This window comes from Muscardinus avellanarius (genome assembly GCF_963383645.1).
Source record: "Muscardinus avellanarius genome assembly, chromosome: 11".
NCBI classification, from domain to species: domain Eukaryota; kingdom Metazoa; phylum Chordata; class Mammalia; order Rodentia; family Gliridae; genus Muscardinus; species Muscardinus avellanarius.
Genome location: NC_137797.1, coordinates 81,450,248 through 81,462,334, shown reverse-complemented (window position 1 = coordinate 81,462,334; position 12,087 = coordinate 81,450,248). Strand labels below are relative to the sequence as shown.

The following is a 12,087-nucleotide window of genomic DNA, read 5'->3' as shown; positions in this document are numbered from 1 at the left end:
TATTTTTTAGGTGAAAATATCATACATTTATTTATTTATTTATTTATTTATTTATTTTAATTTATTTTTTGGTGGTACTGGGGTTCCTGGAAGCCCTTCTACCTCCGGGCTACACTCCTAGACCCATTTTTTTTTACATTTTTATTTGGAAACAGGGTCTCCTAAGCCAGCGCGTGTGGTTGGCTTCGAACCTGCATGATCCTCCTGTCTCTGCCTCCCAAGTGCGGGGATTACAAGTGTGCGCCACCACGCCCGGCTATTTATTTATTTTTCAGAAAAAAATCTATCCTAATGTGAAATATGGACTCTAGATACCCAAAACGATCTCGAAAAAGAACAAAGCTAGAAGATGTATATTTTCTGATTTCAAACTATATAAAGCTACAATAATTGAAACAGTGTAGTACTGTTATAAAGGCAGATATATAAACCACTGGAGTTAAATGAAAGCCTAGAGAAACATTCTTCCATATATTGTCAAGTTATTTTTAAAAAGGTTTCCATGAACATTTGGTGGAGGAAATAATAATCTTTTAACTAAATATTGTTGAAAAATCATAATTACATGAAAAAGAATAAAATTGGACCCTTACTTAACACCATATACAAATATTAACTCAAAATAGATAAAATACCTAAATATAAATCCTAAGACTATAAACTTTTAGAAGAAAATCTGGGTCATAAAATGTCACAGCATTGAAATTGGTGGTGATTTCTTGGATATGATTTCAATGGCACAGGCAACAGAAGGGTAAACAATCTCCCTAAAAAAATAAAAAATATATATTGTATATCCAAAGACAATGTAAACAGAGTTAAAAGTTACTGATAGAATGGGATAAAATATTTCCAAATGCTATATCTGGAGGTATATTAATATTCCAACTAGAAATCCTAAAAATTAGCAAAAATAAAGGCAAACAATACAATTTAGAGATATGTAAAAGACTAACATAAATAATGAATCTCCACAGATAACCAATCTTAGTTGTCTGTTGGATGGAAAATCTTGTTTCTCTGGTTCTGGTGTGTGTTACCTAATTCTTCTTTGTAGTTAATCTCTTTGAGTATTTTCTCTAGCGCTGGTTTTGAAGACATAAATTCCTTCAGATTCTGTTTGTCATGGAAGCTTCTTATTTCCCCATCTAATTTGATAGAAAGTTTTGCTGGGTAGGAAATTTTTGGCTGGAAGTTGTTTTCTTTCAGAGTTTGGAATATGTTACTCCAAGCCCTTCTGGCTCTCATGACTTGGTTTGGGAAGTCTGGAGTGATTCTAATTGGTTAGCCTCTGAATGTCACTTGGCCTTTTGTTTTTGTTGCCTTTAAGATTCTCTGCTTGGCTTCCACATTGGTCATTTTGAAAATTATGTGGCATGGAGATCCTCTTCTCCGATCCTGTCTAAAGGGAGTTCTATAAGTTTCCTGGACCTGTGTATAGACCACTTGCTCTATGTTTGGAAAACTTTCTGCTATTACTTCCTTGAAGAGATTGTTGATCCCTTTGGTTTCACCTTCTTTTCCCTCCTCTATTCCAATTATTCTTAGGTTAGCTCTCTTAAAATGGGTCCATATTTCTTCAATGTCAGATTCCTGCTGTCGGATTTTTTTTTCTAGATTAGAAACTGTGCGTTCATTTTTGGAGTGATCATCTTCTAAGAGCGAGATTCTCTTCTTGATGTGGTCTAATCGGTTGTTTGTACTTTGAACTGAGGACTTTATTTCATTAATTGCATCCTTTATCTCTTTTTGGCTCTTTTTGAAACACCTCTATTATTTCTACAGTTATATTCCTGATTTGATTTTCTAGAAATCTCTGAATTTCTGTTTTATCAGGTTCTGATGTTGTGGGGTTGTGGACATTCATTGCTCCATTGTTATTCCTCTTTCCCATGATTTCAGAAGTTTGTGCCTTCTCTGGGTTCTTCCCTTGGGTTGCTAAGACTTCACTTAAGGTGCTCTGGATCTCGAGTCTGTGGTATCTCAATCACCACTACTCCTTTACTAGGTTGTATCGCAGAGTCTCAGACCCAGGGAGTCAATTGAGGCTGCTTTAGACTATGGGGGGTGCCCAGTTGGGTATTCTCCTATGGTGTGATATCCCTGCCACCGCCACTCCCCCACTGGGTCAAGTCCCTGGGGGTACAGTACTGGGATTTCTCCTCTGGGGCCACAATTTGACTCACTGTTGTTGAGTGTGCAGATGGAGCTGTATTGGATTCGGTGAATTCGCTGCTCTGCTGCCGGTGGCAATATGGTGCTGCTGCCACTTCCTCGGCTGTGAGGCTGGTGTATTTCTTTTCTGTTTTTGAGCTCCGCTCTGAGTCCCTGAAGGGTGTGCTGAGCCTGGCCTCTGGGAGCTTTAGATGCTCACTGCGCCGAGAAATCTGCCGAATTCTTGCTGGCTGATCTGCAGCGGCTCACCTCGGTTCGCTGTCCGCCGCTCCTCTCTGGAGCCTGGTGGGCTGTTGAGTGCGTTGTTCTGGAGCCATCCAGTGAGCTTGCTGCTGCCACCAGCAGTAAGGCGCTGCTGTCGTGTCCTCGGCCGTGAGGCCGGCATATCTCCTCTGTGGCTCTGAGCTCCGTTATGAGTTCCCCTCCTCTCTGGGGCCTGGTGCTGCAAGGGAAGATGGCCGCAGCACTGCGGTCTGGTTTCTTTCTGGTGTCTCGTTTTTCCAGCCCTCTTTTTCTCTGTCCCTTGTAATTACATTTTTTGTTTCTCTGCTGATGGTGTTTTCTGACTATGAAAGGCGCTGATTTTGTAGTAATAGAGATTGGTTGTTAGCCGGGCTCGTAAGCCCCGCTTTTCTCCATCGCCATCTTCCCAGAAGTCAAAACTATTCTTTAATGAAAGAAATAGTCATTATTAAAAGCAACCGTACTAGATTGCTACGGATTATTCAGCTAGTGGTGAATTTTTCAATTATTACTAATTGAAATTAAACTCTTGGCCCATGGATATTGTACCCTCAAGGGAAAAAAATGATAGGACAGTATAAAAACATGGGACAAAACCTAATGAAGCGATCAATGCACTTCCTAAGGAGGAAGGACCAAGAACCAGTGGGAGAGGTAATGAGGTCCGATAGATCCATACATGAAGAACATTCCTGTGTGCCAGTGTTGAGAAAGGCGGCCATTGCCACACCTGTCTCCTACTCAATACTTTTAATTTTCTGTAATTTCTCCATACTTTTAATTTGCTATCCTCTGGAAAATATTTTATACTATACATTATACCCATAAAATCAGACTACAACATTTACTTTCTTGGAAACATCTTCACAGATTTTCCTTTGGATTTTGAGGAAACAAATTCAGCAGTGCTAGATAGATCTTGGTCAAGAGTTCCTTAGTTCTTGAAGTTGAAATTTTTAATTTTTCTTTTTATTAACTTTGAGACTTCATAGGAAGCTTTTGGAGCTACTTCTATGTTGAGTAAATTTATCGTGTTTTTACTGGATAAAATAGTTTAGTTATTTGTCAAAGTAGCATCCATCTTATTCATTTCAGAATTTGTTAAATTTGAGGGACAATCTTTTTATATCTTTGATAACTCAAGCTTCAAGTAGTGTACTTTCTGGTATTCTATATTCAGAAAAATTAGTTTTGTAGAGAGAGAGAGCGAGAGCGAGAGAGAGAGAGAAAGAGAGAGAGAGAGAGGTGTGGGGTGTGGGATGTGTGTGTGTGTGTGTGTGTGTTTGTGTGTGTGTGTGTGTGTGTGTTACTAGGAATTGAATCTAGGGTTAGTCCCTGCATCTATTCCTGAGCCACATGCCCAGCCTTATTTTATTTATTTTGAAACAGAGTCTCACTAAATTGTTTATGGTCTCACTAAGTTGCTAGGCTAGCTGTGAACCTGCAACCATCCTTCCATATACTGATGTTGCACTACCATGCCTGGCTAATTTTGTACAATTTTCATGATGTAATTATCAGCCCTTCATATTCTTGATTTTTGCATCCAAAGATTCAGACAGGCTAGGATCAGAAATGTACTTAGGCCTGTGTAGAATAGTTGAAGTGAATTGGTGAAGGGAATTAGGGGGAGGGAAAAGGAGGGCTGAGTAAAGAAACAGTTTAAATATTATTATGGCAATATATGAAGACATTACTACCAATTTCACTAGCTAGGGGTGAGATGCAGAAGTAAATACACCATGCATGTATGTTTGAATCACATTGAACTTCACTATGACTGATAATTTCAAGTACAGATAAAAGTATTAAAATGTAAAAATGAGCTGAACATGGTGGTGGTGCATGCCTCTAAACCCAGCATTCCGGAGGCGGAGCCTGGCATATCTCAGTTTGCAGACAGCCTTAGTTACTTAGTGAGACCCTTTACAACTCAGTGAGACCCTGTTTCAAAAAATAAAAAAGAATAAAAAATAGAACCAGGGTTGTAGCTGGAATGTAGAATGCCCCTGGGTTCCATCCCAAGGACTGAAAAAAAAAAAAAAAAAAAAAAAAACGTAAAATGTAGGTAGGCCTATGTTGATGTTTGGCTCTATATTGAATATGTGCAGATATTTTTTTCTTGCTATGTTTATTATTTTTTTTTTTTAGGTACTGGGGATGAAACCCAGGGGCATTCTACCTCTGAACTACACCCCCAACCCTAGTTTTTAGTCTTTTTTATTTTTGAAACAGGGTCTCATTCAATTGCAAAGGGCTTCGCTAAGTAGCTGAGGCTGTCTGCGAACCAGGATCCTCCAGTTTCAGCCTTCCGAATGCTGGGATTACAAGCATGTGCCAAACATGCCCAACTTTATTGTTATTATTCCCTAAACAACACAGTACAACTATTTGTGCAGAATTTACATTGTCATAAGTAATTTAGAGACAACTTAAAGTATAAAGGAGGATGTGTATACATGATATGCCAACACCATGTCATTTTATATAAGGAACTTGAGCATCCTTGACTTGGTGAATGGGGTTGGGGAAGTCTTCAGAACCAACCTCCCTTGGATGCCAAGGGAAGACTATATTGGTATGTGTTCATAATTTAAAATGTGAATACAGGCATATATGTATAGACACATCTATTTAACATTGAGAAAATTAGTAATGCATACTTCTTTTTGCTTCTAGGGAGGTAATGGTAAAAATGAACAAGGAATCAAAACACCAAATGTCTTATTCTGGAAGAGTGAAAGCTCTGTGCCTGCAGAAGAACACTGCCCTCTGGATAGGAACTGGAGGAGGCCATATTTTACTGCTTGATCTTTCAACTCGTCGAATTATACGAATCATTAACAACTTGTGTGATTCTGTTAGAGTCATCGTGGCAGTACAGTTAGGCAAGTTTCTTTCCTTTTGATTTTTTCATATCCTCTAAGACTATAAAATATGCCTTTACTTTAAAATTTTAGTTTTCATGGTCCAATGTTATCTGGAATGTGTTGGGAGTTCACATAGTTAAATATGGGACTAAGATAATATTATATAGGGCCATTTATAAACTGAGTCAATAGATGCTCTCAGTCCCGTGAGAGAGGGAGATGAGCACAGATGAGCACTCAATTTGGGTCTTACTTGCTTTTTTCTTTATACCTAAGGCAAAAAATAAGAAATAAAGTGTTGATCATATTTTTTCATGTAATAAATTAAAGCAAATGTCAATTTTGGTCATAGTCTAAGCTTTCTACCCTTGTTTTGGCTAAGTGTGGTGACACATGCTTGTAACCCAGTACTTAGGAGGTTGAGGCAGTTGGATTGCATGTTTGTGGTCAGCCTTAGCACACTTAGTAAGGTCCTGTTTCAAAATAAAGAATAAAATAGGCTAGGGGTATACCTCAGTGGTAGAATGCGCCTGGGTTCAATCCCAAGTATCACACAAGTTAATTCTATTTGGCTTTTTATTCTAGAAACAATTTATACTTTTATAGAAATATATGCTTAACTCCCGGATCTACAAATATTGACAAATCATGATAAATTTTGTTCAAGCTCTTAATGTTTAGTCTTGCTTTTCCTTTAAATGTAAAGAAATCATGAAGAAACACAAAATGAATTTCCCCTTAAAAGTTTTCAGTGTCTCTCTTTAGTTAATAATTTGATTTAGAAAACAACAATCATATCATGTATACAAAGTTATCACAAAAATAACACTGAAGAGTTTAATTTTACAAAAAAGAGTTTATGTAATTTTAACAAATAAACAATAACATATTTTACCATCGTAAAGAAAATAGATTTTTTTGTAAGAATATACATAGGAGGAACACGAGTTTCTTCTGCACCCTCACCCATTTGTCAGCATTACACAGAAGTAGTTAAATACTGAAATGGTGCTTCTAACTTCAGGAGTATTTAGATGGTGATTGGGATCTATCAGGATGTATCCATGCTGGCAGAGTGGTAAGCCCCTGTGGATCATGACCCTACTCTTACTCTATCATCATAGTTCTATTCTCTCATATAATTTGTAGGTACTCTGGTATCCAAATAGTTGTTCATAACAGATTATAGTGATATTTCAATGGGTTATGCTCAGATAATATACCTTCTTGCTTACTTAGCTGTACTCCTTTTGAAATGGTAGCTTATGTGTTAAAACTCAGAACAGCCAACACTGATAGCCATGAATTTTGTTCCTATTAAATCCAGTGTCTTCACTAGAACATAACTTGTGTGTGGGTTGGTCCTGATGTATTTGTTTACAGCCTTATTTCTAGGACTGAGCCCTAGGGCTCAGTAAGTACAATACTTTTGATGAGTATGATATTGTGACAATGTCACTACATCCATCCAACTCTCCATCCAAATACTTGATACATTACAGTATTCAGTGTGTGTGTGTGTGTGTGTGTGTGTGTGTGTGTGTGTGTGTTACTGGGGGTTGAACCCAGGAGCATTTTACCTCCAAGCTTTATTTTTTTATTCATTTGGAAACAGGGTATTGCTGAATTGCTGAGAGTTTTACTAAATTGTTGAGGCTAGCTTTGAACCTGTAATCCTCCTTTCTCAGTGTCTCAAGTACTGGGATTACAGTCTAATGCACTTTCATACATCATCTCATTTAACAGTATCACTTTTGAGCCACGCATGGTGGCACATGCCTATTATCCCAGTATTTGAAAGGCTGAGATAGAAAGAACACAGGTTTGAGGTCAGCGTCTGCAACTTAGATCCTCTTTCAAAAAAGAAAATAAAATAGGGCTAGTGGTATAGTTCAAAGGTAGAATGCCCCTAGGTTGAATCTCCAGTACCACAAAAAATATCACTTTGGGTGTAGCAATGATACTAAACCTGTTTTATAAGAGGATGAAGATTTCTCAGAACCACATATGTAAGAATTGTAGCAGGAGAAGATCATAGGGTTTTTCTTCTTTGTTTTTGGAGATTTTATTTTTAATTAAAAATACTGGTTTTCTTGGAGAGTTTTAATTCAATATAATTGAAATGTTTCATAAAAAGTAAATTTGTAAATTTAGTTTCAAAGAATTTGTGCTTTAAAATACAGACAACCATACTTTTTTTCAATTCAGATAATATATTGTTTTTTAAAAAAAACCCTAATTTTTGTTTTGGTAAAGGAAGCCTTAAAAATGTCATGCTGATTTTGGGGTACAAACAGAAGAATGCCGAAGGATCACACCAGAAAGGTAACATTTAAAGGATACTATATTCCAAAAAGTGCAATAACATGATGATAAATTATAGTGGATATAACACATAATACTTTCAGCATTTTAATTTTTAGTTTTTTACTACAAATTAGGGTACATAATTTAAACATCAATTTTTCAAAATTTAATTTCATTGCTTTGAACATTACATATTTATTTTTCAGATGAGATAGAGGTATCAGTCATTTTAAAACAGGAATTAGCTCAAATTAGAACTAAATGTAATTTTTTCTTAGAACTTACCTCTATCTATTTGAGGCTTAATGTTGAATACTGTTTGAAAAAAAACTCATTGTTTTATGATAGGTCATACAATATTTATAGTCTTCCCGAAATTCAAGTTTCTGTAATGTATTAACATTTTTCAAATTTTTTATAAATGGCAATAATTTGCTATATTATTTATTGCTGCATTTATATATGTGTACATTATTTCAAGTCAACTAAATACAAATTAACAAAAAATAAAAATGTTTTATAGTGGGTTTTTGAAATATTTTCTTTTTTTTTTTTCTTATAGAGATACAATCATGCTTGTCTGTTTGGGACATCAATCTTCCACATGAAGTGAAAAATTTAGAAAAACATATTGAAATGAGAAAAGAATTAGCTGAAAAAATGAAAAGAACATCTGTTGAATAAGACATGTCAATAATCTTTATCTTTGGATGCAAAAATTATTTTCTCCTCTTGTAAATATTTCTTTAAAATGTTTATATTGAAAGGATTCTTCTACTATTTGAAACATTTCATGTGTATATGAAGGAATGTTTATATGTTTTATTTTAATGTAAAAATATTTACCAATGAAAATATGTTCTAATGAACTATTTAAAACACAGTGTTATAGTTCCTAAATACTCCATTTAATTTGGTGGATTAAAAGACATCTATAAAATACTTAACCATAGTACTTCTATCAAAATTTTCAAAGTCATCATTTTTGTTTTACTAGCCATACTAAAGATAAATTTTATTTTAAATTCTATGCTTAAAATAAGACTATGGCTTGCTTATTTTCTATGCAATGTAGAATTGAGATATTTGAGTAGTGTCCCATGTAATACATTCTTTCTTAGATTGCTTTTAAATGCATTATCACATATATATGCTTGTAAGTAATCAAATAACTTTTCACTAATAAAGTCCTTCATTGGGATATGAATTCTCTTTGTTGCTGATGCAAACAGTATATTTCACATGATTTCATCTAAAACAAAACTCTATTAAAACAGCTGAAGTGAAAACATGAAATATTGTCAAAGTCCTCCTCACATCCAGTAAAGACACATTAACTTTCTCTTTTCTGTTTTTCAACTCTTCTTTGAGTATGGATTCCATGAAATTTGCATAATTGGTGTAAATTTTGTTTTCAATCTTTTAAGTGATGGGTTTGTGGCTTCATTTTTATCTTAGTAGTAATCCAACTCACTGGTTGCTTGTTTCTTAGTTTGCTTTGCTCTAATGCTTCTCCTTACGTTTTCCTGAAGTTTATGACCCTACATATACAACATCGTTTAAATAGAAACTCTATTTTCAGGAAATTTTCATCAAGAGCATGGGGACAAATATGTAACTTACTCTTCAGTTTTCTGAAGAAGAGGGAACTTCAACTATTATGGGTAAAAGTAGCTGCTAACCTAGTTTTCTAAATTAGACCTAAATTGTTTAGATGTCTTATAGTAGGAGCATCAGTGCCAGTACTTACATAATAATTTGGGTATCATTCTCTTTTAGGAAAAACACTTTTGATAAATCCACTGGCCTTTGCCAATATTTATCATTCCAAACACTTCCACATGATAGGATACTAATCCTATTTAATATTCTCAGAACTGATCAGAATTTTATTATGTAAAGAATTTAAATGTCTTTCCATTAAGAGTCATCAAACTATTAACCTTGAAAGTTTTTCCACCTTAACAGAGACCTTTCGTTTGTTATGTAATGAACAAAAAATTCATTCATGATGGGGCTTTAAATCTTGTGATATTCCTCTTATTTAGTGTTTATATGCATTTTTTACCAAAGACAGTTACAGAAAAACATGTAAACGAATGCTGTTTAAATGGAATAATAAACATTTGTAAAGCATGTTTATAAATTTCAAAATCTTGTGATAGTGTTTTACTTTTCATTCTTGGTCTATTATTCATTTCATATGAACTTTTGTATTAAACTGTTTATGGAACATTCAATTATGCTAAGGTGCCAGCCAACGTTTTTCATGAGAATCTGTGGGATATTTTAAATTAAAAATTTCTTTTTTATATTTTGCTTTATTTTTATGTGGCTCATTTTGAAAATGGCATACATTCACACAGTACTTGGTGCCCTCTTCCCCCACCACTTCCCCTTTCCCCCTCTCCCATCAATGAGTGTACAGGTTGACCATGCTACATTCACATTTATACACATATTCTAATGTAGCTCCTTCATTAATTAACCCCAGCCTTCTTCCTTTCCTACCTAAATTTTCTATTATATAAATAGTTAATGGGATGCCAGGATAAAATGTAATGGGCATATTTTATACATATAGATATAGTCTGTTTTCAGGTTCTCATAGAAAGTAGAATTATTTTTCTTTTTATTTTTTTAATCCAGGGGCATTCCACCTCTAAGCCACACCCCTAGTCCTTGCTAAATTGCTGAGGCTTGTATAGAACCTTCCATCCTTCTGTTTTAGCTTCCCAGTTACTGGAATTATATCTGTGCTTCACCTTGCTTGACTAGAATTGTTCTTTTTTTTTTTTTTTTTTTTTTTTTTGCGGGTCTGCGGATGGAACCCAGGGGCATTCAACCTCTGAGATACACTCCTTGCCCTATTTATAAAATTTGTTATTATGAAACTGGGTCTCACTGAGTTGCAGAGGGCCTCACTAAGTACCTGAGGCTGTCCACAAACCGCAATTCTCTGGTCTCAGCCTCCCAAATGCTGGGATTACAAGTGTGTGCCACCATGCCCATCTAGAATTGTGTATTCTTAAATACTAAAACAAAAATAAGACTTTAGAATAACTCATGTAGACAAAATACAATCATTTTGTGTATTTCCTAATTAGATCACTAAAATAAGCTACTAATTATCAAAACATGAATAATTTATCTTAACATAAATATTTTATCCTAACAAAAACTAAATATTGACTTCAGGGAAGATGGCAACTGAGAAAAGCAGTGTTTATGAGTCCCACTAACAATCGATCTCTATTGCCACAAAATCAGTGCTTTTCATAGCCAGAAAACACCATCAGCAGAGAAATAAAAACTGTAAATACAAGGTACAGAGAAAAAGAAGACTTGAAGAACAACCAGAGAACAGAAAAGAAACCAGCCCGCATTTTGGTGGCAGAGCCACGCTGGCACCATATTGCCTTGCAGCACCAGGCTCCAGAGAAGAAAGGGACTCAGAACAGAGCTCAAAATCAGAAAAGATATACGCCAGCCTCATGGCCGAGGGTGCAGCAGCAGTGCCATATTGCCAGCAGTGGCAGCGAGTTCACTGGGCCCATGACAGCTCCAGGTCAGTGCACTCAACAACCCAGCAGGCTCCAGAGAATAAAGGTAAACAAGAAGCTGAAGTAAGCAGCGGATCATTTGGGTGTAATTCAGCAATTTTTTCAGTGCAAAGAATGTCTAAAACTTCCAGTGGCCAAGCTCATCATGCCCTCCAGGGACTCAGAACAGAGTTCAAAACCAGAAAAGAAATTTGTCAGCCTCACACCTGCTGAGGGTGTGGCAGCAGTGCCATATTGCCAGAGGTGGTGGCAAGTTCGCTGCACCCACCACAGCTCCAGATCAGCACACTCAATAACCGTAAGTGAAATTGCAGGCCCTACAGGAGAAATCCCAGCACTGCATGCCCAGGGACTTGTGCAGCTTTGATAATTTCCCTGGGTCTGAGATTTTGCTGTCCAACCCAGTGAAGGAGTAGCAGTGGGAGAGATACCACACCCTAGTCACAGCTCCCTGTGGGAAAACACCCAGCCTGTTACCCCCATGGTCTTGCACAGCCTTGATTAACTTGCTGGGTCTGAGATTTTGCGATACATCCAGTAAGAAGTAGTGGTAACTCAGATTACCACAGATTTGAGATCCAGAGCACCCTAAGTGAAGTTATAGTGACCATGGAAGAACCCAGAGAAGGCACAAACTTCTGAAATCATGGGAAAGAAGAATAATAATGGAGCGATGAACACCCACAATCCCACAACATCAGAACCTGATAACACAGAAATGCAGAGATCTCCAGAAGATCAAATCAGGAATATAACTGTACAAATAATAAAGGACCTTCAAAAAGAATTTAGAGAAAGTTTAAAAGGAATAAAGAATGCAATCATTGAAGGAAATGCTTCAATTCAAAGTATAAACAATCAATTAGACCACATGGAGAATAGAATCTCGCTCCTAGAAGATGATCACTCCCAAAACAAACCCATAGTAT

The 12,087-nt window shown here is 36.1% G+C and overlaps 1 protein-coding gene across 1 annotated transcript in view; it reads left to right on the top strand.

Annotated features, from left to right (window-relative positions):
* LRRK2 (leucine rich repeat kinase 2) overlaps positions 1-8,279 on the top strand; it is a gene marked incomplete at both ends in the record, with an annotated part of 199,740 nt that extends 191,461 nt beyond the window's left edge. The window contains 3 exons of the mRNA XM_080706299.1: positions 5,098-5,310; positions 7,549-7,613; positions 8,158-8,279. Coding sequence (XP_080562425.1) covers positions 5,098-5,310; positions 7,549-7,613; positions 8,158-8,279 — 400 coding nt within the window. The remainder of the gene's footprint in view (positions 1-5,097; positions 5,311-7,548; positions 7,614-8,157) is intronic.
* Positions 8,280-12,087: the final 3,808 nt, after the last annotated feature.